We start from the raw sequence: 12,639 nt of genomic DNA on the forward strand, positions 1-12,639 counted from the left end.
GCCTAAAGTAATTGATTTTACGCGGCAGAACGAAAGAAGGAAACTCCGCTTTTCAGTTGTCTCAGGCGATTGATTTTTGACAAACAATGACCTTTCAGAGGTCAAATTGCTGCCAAGAATATGAATTGGCTGCTTCGCAGCAATTATTATTCCAGACGTGCATCTAAGTGGGGGTGCTGATGGGGAGGCCTCGATGGTCATTTGAGGGGGCGCTAACTCACAAAAAAGGTGATTTTAAGTGGTTTTTTTACTATTGACCGTGATTTTCGTGGGCGACCGGGGGGAAGGAATCATTTTTTGAGAGCGCCGTGCGCTTCCACACGCGTCCCCTAGTAGACGTTCTAACCCCTAGACCTAAAAAATCGGGAGACGGGAGAATTTGCAGGTGAAGGGTTACCATCAATTATGAAAAGCGCCCTCAGCGTCGAATGTTCTGATAGCATTACGTTTTTCGAGGAGTCGAGTCAAACATAATTTTTTAGATACCTATGGTTTTTGATTCATGTGGCCTAATAATTAATATCATTTATTTTACCGTGCGAATCCTGTGTTTTTTTAACGGGCCGTATGTTAAAATTTCGTGGCTGTACTGCAAGGACAACATACCTAGGCTTAGCCTAGTCAGTTTTTTAAATTTGGGAAAACTTGAACAAATTCGGGAGACCAGGAGATAGCATGTAAATTCGGGAGACTCCTGATCGAATCGGGATAATTGGAACCTTTGCCCTAGATACGCTACTGCAAATTTCACAAGACATTTGTTGTAAGATGTATAACTGCCAAGTCAGTAGTAGGTAAATTCCAATAATAAAGGTTAATTTTTCACTGAATCACAAAAATTGACTTTCCTAGCTTTTGAGAGTGCAGCCTAGCTTAGTCGGCTTAACTGGTGGTAGCCACTGTGGTTGCCCTGAACTGTGGAGATGTTTGGTTCCCAGTTCAATTTTATCCACTACTACCCTTGTGTTTCAGCTGGAGGATTGCAATCTGTGGCAGATTCAATGGAGCTCCAGCCGGCCCGGTACCCCCTAAATATTTTTTTTTGCGCCACTGGAAATGCAGAGAAGCACAACCTTTCTTTATGATTTTCCTGCACATAATTTGCACCATAAAAAGGGTTGAATTGCTAAATTTTGTTAAAACTTGAGGTGGTATCCCAGAAAGTGATGAAGCGCTATTGAATCAAAGCCGTAAGGCTGGGCACTCACTGCATTGTACGACGGTTGTACGACCCTTGACCGACAAATCCAACTCCAGTCACTGTGAGTGTCTGCTGATTGGTGGTGGCAGTCTGAATGAAACGTCATAATAATAATAATAAAATCTTTCTTTTACAACGGAAGCTCATTCACTAAGGTGGTGTTCTTCCACGAGGCCGTATCGTTAACATTATAAAAACTTAACTATAAAATGAACAACTAAACAAGAACTACTAACAAAAATACAAATAAAAGGGAAAATAGAAAAGCTTAAAACCAGAGATTCTACCAAATAGTCTGTATTTAAAAATTATGTTGCAATAATCTTTTTAAAAATTTAAGAGTGGTACTATTTTTTGGCGTCTCATCAATATTGTTCCACAAGTCAGCACCACATTATATCAAACTATTTTTCTTATACTCTGTATTAGGTTTATCTATGTACAGGTTATTTGCAGATCTAGTATCATATACCTTCTTAAAGTAAGCAAAATATAATGATTATTGGCTGAATGTAAATTGTAAATAGAATTCTTGATTTTAGATAACGTTTAATAATAATTATTATAAGTATTTTTAATTTATTGGTTAAGAATATTATTAATCAATTAATGTGTGTTATTGTTATTTGCATAACTATTACAGCAACTTGATTCAATCGATGAAGATGTATCAGCTATGAGTACATGTTGTAATGACATGACCCAGAGGTTAAAGGCTGCTAGGGACCAGACCTCAGATCTCATTAGTAAAACAACTGAATTACAGAAAGAAAGGTACAAAGTTAATTATTCTTCATGTATAGAACCAGACATAACTGTAAAACATAATTCGCTCTTTAATCTCCAAAATTATTTGTTAACCACCTTAATCGAGACAAATAAAATTATAAATTACGATGAAAGATAATAAATTCAAGACTACCAGTCACTGGGGGATTACTCAATATCACTTGCGGAAGCGTAGAAGACGGGTAGATACCGACAAAGGAATTTGCACGTCATTGCTTTGATATGTAGTCATTAATAAAATTCAGCACTGTGATTTGTTGAGAACAAAGTTGTTGTCAAAGAGGGCAGGCTTCCATTCAAATACACCTATACTGCTGAATGTCATTGTTTTCCCCAGAAAATTAGAAACAAAAATCTTGGGGTTTTGTAAATGTGTGATGTGATTCTCGAATTAATTTTCATTTATAGACAATACATAAATAGTAGCCAAAGAATATAGTATGTAGTAAATAAGTATAGTTTATGTATAATGAGTCTTTATAACCTTATTTTTTCTTTCAATATTCCAATGGGTATCTAAATACTGTATGTATGTTGTCAGTCCTATAAATATAACATTTTATAATTTAATTTTTATTCTTATCCAAAGTCAGAGGTTAGAAATGAGAGCAAAGGTGGCCGATGCCTTCCTTGGGAAGTACCAATTGAAACCAGAGGAACTAAAAGTCTTGCGAGGAACAAGAGATGGCAGATTGCACGAGGATTTCTTTAAAGCACTTGCAAGAGTTAAACAGATTCACCAGGATTGCAAGATTCTGCTAAGAACAAATCAACAAACAGCAGGGTACGTACATTTCCAAATATGGCCATGTTGAGACCCAGTTAAAATACAGAAGGTACCACATTTGAATATTGTATATGGTCAAATAATGGAGGTAAATTAATATTTACTATGTTATGTTATTATATTGTATTATTTCTCTATTCTTTTTCTATAGGTTCATCCATAACAACAGCTGCCCTTGTTTATTAATTTATTCATTATGTATATTTCATTTTTTTATACAATTATTTTCTGAGTTCTTTCACCCCTGACTCCTCTTTCTTTTTGTATGATTTTGTAAATTTGGAGGAAATAAAGATATTATTATTATTATTATTATTATTATTATTATTATTATTATTATTATTATTATTATTATTATTATTATTATTACCTATGTTGGGAGTGGCTGTAGTATAGTTGTTATGATACTTGACCTCTCTCTATCCTCCTCACCCACCGAATCTTAAATATCAAGACTTTTTTAAATTATAGGTTAGAAATTATGGAATCAATGGCGCTTCACATGGAAACAACATATGAACGTCTGTACAGGTGGACTCAAGGTATTCGCATAATTTATGCAAATTGGCATTATTCATGCATATTTCAACATATCTGGTATATTTACTTTTTGCGCCTTGAGCACTTTCTAATTGGATATGTGCGCTATATGAATCGTATTTATTATTATTAATAATATTATTATTACTTAACATACAAAAACCGAAAGGTCCACTGATTAATCTCAGATAAGAAAGTATAATACATACTCCAAGTATTGAAATGCACGCCATCGTGTTGGGATTCTATATTTCAACATTAATTACGTCATCATCAGGTTTCCTGAAGCGTCAGCGACTAAACTGACAACCCTCTCAGATATGTCTTAGTGGCTGCATCAGGTTTCCTGATGACATAATTAATGTCGAAATATTGAATCCCAACATGATGGAGAGCATTTCAATACTTGGAGTATGTATTATACTTTCTTAACATACAATGCACATATCTCTTAATTGTGTTTTCATTTCTTCTCATATAATGTAAAATGAAGTTATTAGACTTTCCCTTTGGTTTGATAGGTGAGAGTCGGTCAATGACAACTGATTCTGTTGAAGTGACTTCATTTCTTGCCAAAGCAATGGAAGCTCTCCAAGATCGGCCTGTTTTGTTTCAGTAAGTTATAACAATCCGGTTCTTTTTTTATCTCTGCAAGATAGGTAGATAAATTAGTAGATGATCAAATAAAGTATTCCATAAATTAAATTACGCTTACATGAATTACACAGGCTCCCAGTCAAGCAACGCATTGATTCAAGGACATGCTTACTGTATACAAGTCGGTAAACAACCAATTCCCAGCATAATCGCTAATGAATTTGATCCACAACTTGCACAAAATATCTGAGGTCAACGATTAATACACCTGTTTTGTTTGTTCCTCATGCTGTTACAGTTGCTTCCCCTAAGTTTTAAACAGCCTACTTTATCAGTTCAACAATCACTATCAATTGTAATCTCCAAAAGCATGTTAGTATTTGTTGTCATAATTATTGCAAAATTCATGTCATTAATTTTATTCTAAAGAATAATGATACTGTACTCTACTATACATTTTTTGGTGAAGTTATACTTGTTACCAATATGTGGGAAAGACAGCCAAACCAGTCACTCGTCGCAAAAATACAGAGTTATATACTAATATGAGAGCTATAAAATGGTAAAAGAATCATTTAAACCTGACATTTTGTTATGAAGTTACAGGGGTTTAAACATACAGCTGTTTAAGGAACAATGTTTAAGAAATCAGCCTTCAAAGTTTGATTTTGGACATTTCTCAGGCAGAAACCATCATCAAATCGTTAAAAATTATTGTTTAACATTGCAAATGGGGAAAATAACAGCATAGCATGATGTATAGATACTGTATATAAAGGATAGTTTAGTGCAATAAAATAGATGTCAAAAATTTTGAGATTCCAGCATGTTTTGGCCATTATCTCTGAAACAGGATTTGCGACAAGTGACTGGTTTGGCTTGTCTTTGCCACTTATAATAATTATGTCTGTTTTACAGATATTCTTTAGATGAATATGGAACAGCAAGGAGAACTGCTGTAGTACGTGGATTTATTGATGCATTGACGAGAGGAGGTAGGTAATTTGTTATGTTAAAAGTAGCAACATTGTTATGTTACCAATAACAACGGTGCTATGTTGCCTGTCCCCTGGGATATTGTTTAGTTAAATAAATCTGATATAATGTTATATATACTACTAATAATAGCCCACTGTTACGTTACCAGTAACAATATTGTGTTCAAATATCCTGGGTACGACATAAACTCCGTCCGGTCGAAGCGTTGGCGACTAAACTGACAACCCTCTCAGATATGTCTTAGTGGCTGCTGAGCTGACCTCTGGTACCCTAAAACCTAACTTGTAGTGCAGCAGAGGCAGGTTCTATTCAACCTCCCATTCTACCCCCTTGTACTAATGATAAAATTGTATCAAAATATCAGAGAATTAAAAAAAAATGTTCTTTCCATTATCATGAATATCAACATTGCAAATTCGTTTTCTCCACCTTATATTGTTATTCTTAATTCTAATTATCACCATCTCTGCATTTAGGCCCAGGTGGCACACCACGACCTATTGAACTCCATTCCCATGATCCTTTGCGCTACACTGGTGACATGTTGGCATGGTTGCACCAAACAACTGCCTCAGAGAAGGAATTGTTACAGAGTTTGTTGAAGCTTGCAACCCAGAAAGGTAGGTTAAGTGCATAGAAACATCTTCGCATTATGCACTATATAAATGCTATCATCATTATCATTTACACAATAGACCGAATTAGTGACCAAACCAAAGCCTTTGTAATGGGTATAACATAAAAAAAAACTGCTAGGTGGCAGTTTTTTCACAAAATAATAAGCCTCCACTGAAGTAAATTTTGACGGTTTTTAAACTCCTCAAACTTATATTATTTGTACATTTTATCGTAGTCAAAAGAAACATCTTATTCTACAATTCATCAATTTAGGTTTGTCCAATAGTTTAAATATTCCATGCAGAAATTTCAACAAAATAACTTGGTGATAGTATTTAAGCTGAATATGTACCTCTAAATCAACAGCGATCACCTTAGTGAGTGCTGGATGTGCCCCACGAGCGACGGGCCTAGGCCCCCTAGAAGGCCTTTCGAGATTCTTCATACTTTTAGTCTGAATGGATATTTAAATCAAATCAACCTTAATCTCATGAATTTATGAATCATTCAAAATGTATACATTGTTATAAAAACTATCTTCTACACTAACTTCATTACATTTTAGACAATTTAATAGACACCACTTTCGACATTAGCATAGAATTTTACGATGTAAACAACTTTTAATACACACTTGGCCAAATTTTGATGACGTCATCTTTGGTGAATAATTCAGTCTATTTTGAAGGCAAGTGGCACATAGTAAAACTTTGGACTAGCAATTAATAATCAAATGATGATTGATGATTGGTTTTAGCCTGAGATTGGATCTATTTTTGTGTCCTTAGGAGTTGTAATGTACAAAAGCCCATTGGTGCCACTACAAGTATATGAGAACTTCAAATAATAATCAAAAATTTCAGATTAGTAATTTAGTAATCAGAAATTTCAAATTTAGTAATTCAAAATTGATAAATACTTGTAGTTGCACCAATGGGCTTTTTTTTTTGGTAGTAATATTGTAACCTACTTTTCTATGCATTTATTTACATTCTTTGTTATCTTCCTTGTTTTATGACCATTTCTCATTTCTATCAATTCTTTTTCTTCCCTCCTGCCTTCCTCCTCCACCCATATAGACCGTGAGGAAGAAATTCAAAGCATATTAGGACATATCACAGAAGGGGTCTGTAGACCATTCAAGGTAGGAATGATTTTTTTTTTCTGGCCACTTGTTTACTCCATATTTAACAAGAGTGATTCTGAGTAGAGCTGTAGCGTGGTGATTGCCTTTTATTACCAGGTCTTGGATTTGATTTCTGTCAGTGACATAATGTCTTTTTTTTTGTCATATTACCAAAACAACAACATTCCATAAGCCTCATCTTGAGACTTAGTTTATGTAGGAGATGTAAGTTGTGATAATAATCCATCAGAAGGGAATAGCCACTTTAACAAGGGATAGAAGGATCCATTCTGTTGTGTTGATCATTGGATTAAGTCTCTTTATGAGCAGGTAGTTGAAGTATTTAATCTAAGCCCCTGGTATTTTAACCATTAAGCCTATAGCTCCTCCTCCCTTTCATCTTGTATGTAATATTACTGTTGTTATTATTTCTTAGTATTTAGTAAGTTTTCTTTTTTGACAGGTTCGAGTAGAACAAGTTATTGTTGCAGAGCCTGGACCTGTTGTACTGTATAAGCTGAATAATCTAATAAAATTCTACCACTACACAATAGCGTGAGTATTAAGCTTGTTATCTAACCATTCCATACAGCTGTCCGTATTAAATGTGGAGGGGGGGAGCTGCGGATGGAGAGATGATTGGGATTGGATTGGATTTCTTCAGTGTCTTATTTCCATTGCAGTACTCCTGATAGTGAATTAGGCAGTACATGAAAGACAATCCCCTACACATTTCTAAAGAGGGTTCTGTGTTCTGAAACGTTAACATGGGCAATATTGCATGCAGAACCAATAACTTCTCATGTGGAACATGGTGTGCTAATGAATCAGCCCTTCAGTTAAAGCACAAAGTTTTCTATAATATATTCACGGTTTAGGGCAAACACAGTGGCTAACTGTTTAGCAGACTTACCAACCTGCTGTATGATTGATTCATTAATTGATTTATTTATTACTGTATTGATTAATCGATATTTCTTTTTCTAGACTTTTGCTAGACAGCGAAAGCAGCCTTTTGTTGACACTAGAAGAGATGCAGGAATTCTCACAGAAGGTCTTCTTCAACGCCCTCAACGTGCATGCGACAAGACTCATTGAGAAAGTTGAACTGCCACCCGCTGATCTAAGCCCACCAACCTCACTCTCACAAACTTTGACCTTGCTACAGGAAGTGTTGGCTTCCCATGATTCTTCTGTGGTTCCTATTGATGCACGGCAGACAGATTTTGCTCGAGTAAGTAAATAACTTTTAAATGTTAATATTATTGTTATTTATATTTTGTTACTAATTTGTTGTTTTATATTGTAAATGATAATTTGCTGGTTTGTTATTTCATTGAGTACTCATTTGACTTGGGCCCTTAAAAATTAAACAACATACTTTCATGGAGGTTTAACATAAGCTAACATGTTTCATTTCTAGGTGTCTTTAGCTTTCCTTAGTTTTATATTGTAAACATCTTATTTGCTATAGGAATATATTATTAACATTACAGTTGTCTCATATTTCTCCTCTCACTTATGTCATATTTGTCCCCTTATCCATATCATATCTGTCCCCTCACTCTTGTCATATTTCTCCCCTCACCCATGTCATATTTCTCCCATCCCCAGGTGTTGTCTTGCATACTTGATCCGCTACTGCAGATGTGCGCTGTATCAGCTAGTAGACTCAACACAGCGGACATGGCTACATACATGATAAACTGTATCTACGCGATACAAACAACGCTGGCTCTCTATGAATTCACTGATCAACGTCTTGAGATGTTAGATGCTCAGGTACATAACATTTATTTTATCTTTTTATTTATTTCATTATTTATTTTAGGTTTCAGCATCCTTCCAAATACTTATTTATATCCATATATGGAAAGAGAAAAAATAATAAATGGACAAGGATTTGAATCCTTCATATCAATTCAAGTTTGGAAGCTAGAAATGCTTAAACTGCTTCCATGCTATATTGAATTTGTTACCTTTTATATGTTGCAGTGTATAAACAAAGATATTCTAATGTATTTTTTTATATATTGGACAATAAAAGATTGAAATAAAATGAATGAAAGTTACAGCGAATATGTTTACAGTTTTTATACTTTTGTATGATATTATTAGCACATTATTTTTATTATTAGTTTTTTATAAATATTGTTATTATTATTATTAAAATTCTATAATACTAAATAAAAACAGTTTTCTGCATCTTCTCTGAGACTGCACTGATATGTGAAATCTTACTGATCAACCAGGGTGCCCTTTAAAAATGCTTTGATTATGTTCTAAGGTAGTTTTTATATCATGTTTTAGCAGTTTTTCATGCATAGAATATTTCAAAACTCACAGCCAGCTGAAAAAAGCCATATGTCATTTGCACATGATTGGCTTATAACATATGGAAGATAACGTTTTCAAATACCTTCAGACGATTCATGTATTTCTATTTATGTATGGTCATAAATGATTGACAACTTATAATTTATTAGATTTTTTTTTGCTCTCAAGATTGAAGCACATACAGATGCCCTTGTGAATGAGCAAGCATCATATACCCTGTCAAAGGTCAACCTGGTACAAATCTACAGCATTGCACAACAGCATCAACCGAATGAGGTATCGTATACAAACATTATTGTTAACTTCAATATGTTAAATTTACTAGGCCTAACCATATTTGGATATGGTTAGGCCCCCCCCCCCAATCACGAATAGTTTTTGATGTAAAGTAGACATATAATTATATGGTACAGATATTTTTGATTATTGATTATTTTGATTCCAGGGGCCACTGTCATCTGTACATGGAATGGAAGCAGCATCTATTAAGCATGCCATGGTAGAATTCATTTAAAATTATTTTGATTATAAATATAATATTATATGTCGATAAGAATAGCTATAATGACGATGCCGGTAACAATGATGACGACGATGATGATGAGGACTGTGATGAAGATGATATGATGATGATGAAGATAATGATGACTGTGATGATGATGGCAGTGGTTGTGATGATGACTATAATGATGAAAAAGATGATGAGAATTGCTGAGGAAGGTGAGAATAATTATGATGATAGCTATGGTGATTATGGGAAAGACTATATTGAAGATGATGAGAAATATTTGTGCTTTATGATGATGTTCATGATGAAAATGCTTTTGAATCAAAAGGTAAAGATAAAAAGCAAGATGATGAGAATTGCTGAGGAAGGTGAGAATAATTATGATGATAGCTATGGTGATTATGGGAAAGACTATATTGAAGATAATGAGAAATATTTGTGCTTTATGATGATGTTCATGATGAAAATGCTTTTGAATCAAAAGGTAAAGATAAAAAGCAAGATTCAACAAAAATGAAAAAATAATTATGATAATGACAAAACATTTGAAAAACGTAGCTCTCCTTGTTCGATTGAAATGTTCAATTTTTTCTTGCAGTCAAAATTTGATTCGTACTTAGCATCTCCCGACAGTCTCATCATGCCCCAGTGCAATCTGCTTCAAGGTCGAAGTTTAAGGTATAATTAGTAAATATTCATTATTAGTCATTAATACTTTTTGTATTATAATTCATTGATTAAAAATTATTAATAATTGTTATTAATTTCTTTAATGTGATTAATGTAAAAAGTTATAATTTATTTTAATAGTAATTATTAATATTTGTAATTCATTTATATTCAAATTAATTTAATAAAAAATATAAATATTAGTTTATTAATTATTTCAATAAATTTATGTTAGATAATATCACTTTTTATTATAATTCATTTAATATTAATTATTAATATTTGTAGGGAGAAAGTTCACAAGAAGTCAGTTACCCTAATTTGCTCAGCATATGACCTGATACACAGGGCGGTCATTGACCCCAGTAATGGTTACAGCGACACAGCCAGCATGGTTGTCAGAACGCCTGACCAAGTTCGCACTCTACTGTCCTGAAGAACTGTTCAAGTGGTCACATGATCAAATTGTCACCTGGTTTGTCATCTCTGAAGATTCTTTCCAAGTGGTCACATGATATCTTTCCTGAATATGAATAAATTTACTAACATATTTTACTTCTAATTTATTTCACATACAGCAAAAGTACACTCACCCAGTTCAGGAGGACACTACAATATAATGCATTTATTACTCCATAAACTTACAAACACTGTTTAGTTTAGACAGCTTGGCATGTGTATGCCTCCTGATTATGTCAAACAAGCATATTGAAGTTTGATAATACTGAATCATTTTATCATCAACTGATAGACTACAGCTGTGTAAAAACTTAATAGTGGAACATTTAAAGGTCATGTCTGAACATAGAGCAAAGAAACAGATGGACTGTTCTGAAGCAAAGAATATCTATATGTGAATTACAGTTCTTGAATAAGTCGAATGGCCGTGGGAGTTGAATGGCCGAGCGGTAGGCAGGGGCGCCACTAACTACAGCCTTAACAACAGCACTGGTTCAGACCACTTCTTGCCCAGGGCTCAGTTTGTCAATGCTGAGTTAGACAGTACAAGACAATTTTTCATTCAGAAAACAAATATTTCAGCGTCACTGGTTATAAGTTGGCAAATACAGATATTTTTAATGAACTTATTTTGAAGTGACATAAAATTATTAACTTGAACATAGAAATTAGAGTATTTAAAAAATGTTTACCATAATTTTACAGTCACTGGAAGGGTTTTATTTTTTGATTATAATAATTATCCAGTATGAAAATCAGGGTACACATTCTTTATATTCAATAATTTTTATGCTCAACCTAATAATTTGTGTGCTACTGCAAAATAAGTATGGTAAAATTTTCAAAATTATTTTTTTTCTTTAAGCAAACATTTTACAATAAACTATCTTTCAAGGTTTTTTTTTAATTTAATTTTCAATTGGTTAATGTAATGATTGATTGATTTGGTGCATTGTCACATCAATTGACATATAACTGTTCAGCTAACATATAAAAACAATGAATTAACCAAAGAAAATCAGTTACAAAACAAAGAAAATACATTACTGTACTGCAAAGATCTTATAAACACAAAATAGCGTTCTTCACGATTTACACGCGCAAATTCTGTAATAACGCATGAAAATCACCCTTTTGCAAAATTGAAAACTTTTGAACCTTGACCGCTCTGATTATAGCATACCCCGCGCGACTTTACGTTTACGCATAACAATTAGAAGCATCCGATTTACAATGCGCCCTTTCTTTAGAACATAAGGTACAAAATTAACGTACTTGGTAACTAACTTTGGTGTAACGCGAACGCCCTATCTCAGATCCATGGCAACGAAATCCCAAAACTGATTACTTTTCTGTCCCAAATCAACGCTTCTATTTGTTACGCGTAAAATCGCGGAGAACGCTATCTTGTGTTTATAAGATCTTTGCTGTAATGTCATTATCATTAATGTTAAATAGAGGACGCATTTGTAAAAAACAATATTGCATTGTGGAATGCAGAATTATCCAGAAGGGATAGGTTTCTTTTAATATGTTACTTTTTATTGATTTTTAATGTTAAAATGTATATCTGTTGTATATATTCAGCAATACAATAATATGAAAAGACAGTAATGATGTTGATAGTGTGCACTCATTTATTTTATGTCCGTGTGCTGCATAATATTTAATTATTATATAAGTCCTCTATAACTCTCGCCCACTCACTCCCACCTTCACCCAGGAATCAATTTTTTACTGGACTGCTCAGCTAAAAGACAGCAAATAATATCCTCCAATAAGCTGTGTTTGAAATACGACTACATCATGGATAATGTGCAATATTATTGTCATATATCAGACATGTGAAATATGAATTCTTCCTTGCCTGCTACAAAACGATTGCCATAATTAACAAGAGCGACCGTTCACTGGTCCGTGCATAAACTGAGGTTACCTCAATTCAGCATTTACCTCTTCGTGTATGCACCTTTCAGACAAGGCTTTTTGTTGACACTTAAAACATGTTT

General features: G+C 33.7%; 1 protein-coding gene across 1 annotated transcript in view; it reads left to right on the forward strand.

The window, feature by feature from the left end:
- Positions 1-12,244, forward strand: part of LOC117110533 (conserved oligomeric Golgi complex subunit 6-like) — a 14,564-nt gene extending 2,320 nt beyond the window's left edge. Inside the window, exons 3-16 of the mRNA XM_033253280.1 lie at positions 1,845-1,975; positions 2,580-2,774; positions 3,249-3,319; positions 3,839-3,932; positions 4,833-4,909; positions 5,390-5,533; positions 6,611-6,675; positions 7,121-7,212; positions 7,645-7,891; positions 8,272-8,439; positions 9,163-9,270; positions 9,440-9,493; positions 10,101-10,180; positions 10,460-12,244. Of these exons, the coding sequence (XP_033109171.1) occupies positions 1,845-1,975; positions 2,580-2,774; positions 3,249-3,319; positions 3,839-3,932; positions 4,833-4,909; positions 5,390-5,533; positions 6,611-6,675; positions 7,121-7,212; positions 7,645-7,891; positions 8,272-8,439; positions 9,163-9,270; positions 9,440-9,493; positions 10,101-10,180; positions 10,460-10,607 (1,674 nt within the window). The 3' untranslated portion in view covers positions 10,608-12,244. The remainder of the gene's footprint in view (positions 1-1,844; positions 1,976-2,579; positions 2,775-3,248; positions 3,320-3,838; positions 3,933-4,832; positions 4,910-5,389; positions 5,534-6,610; positions 6,676-7,120; positions 7,213-7,644; positions 7,892-8,271; positions 8,440-9,162; positions 9,271-9,439; positions 9,494-10,100; positions 10,181-10,459) is intronic.
- The last annotated feature ends 395 nt before the right edge of the window (positions 12,245-12,639 follow it).

Source organism: Anneissia japonica, unplaced genomic scaffold, assembly GCF_011630105.1.
Source record: "Anneissia japonica isolate Jap-2015-1 unplaced genomic scaffold, ASM1163010v1 scaffold3434_len466720_cov178, whole genome shotgun sequence".
NCBI lineage: Eukaryota > Metazoa > Echinodermata > Crinoidea > Comatulida > Comatulidae > Anneissia > Anneissia japonica.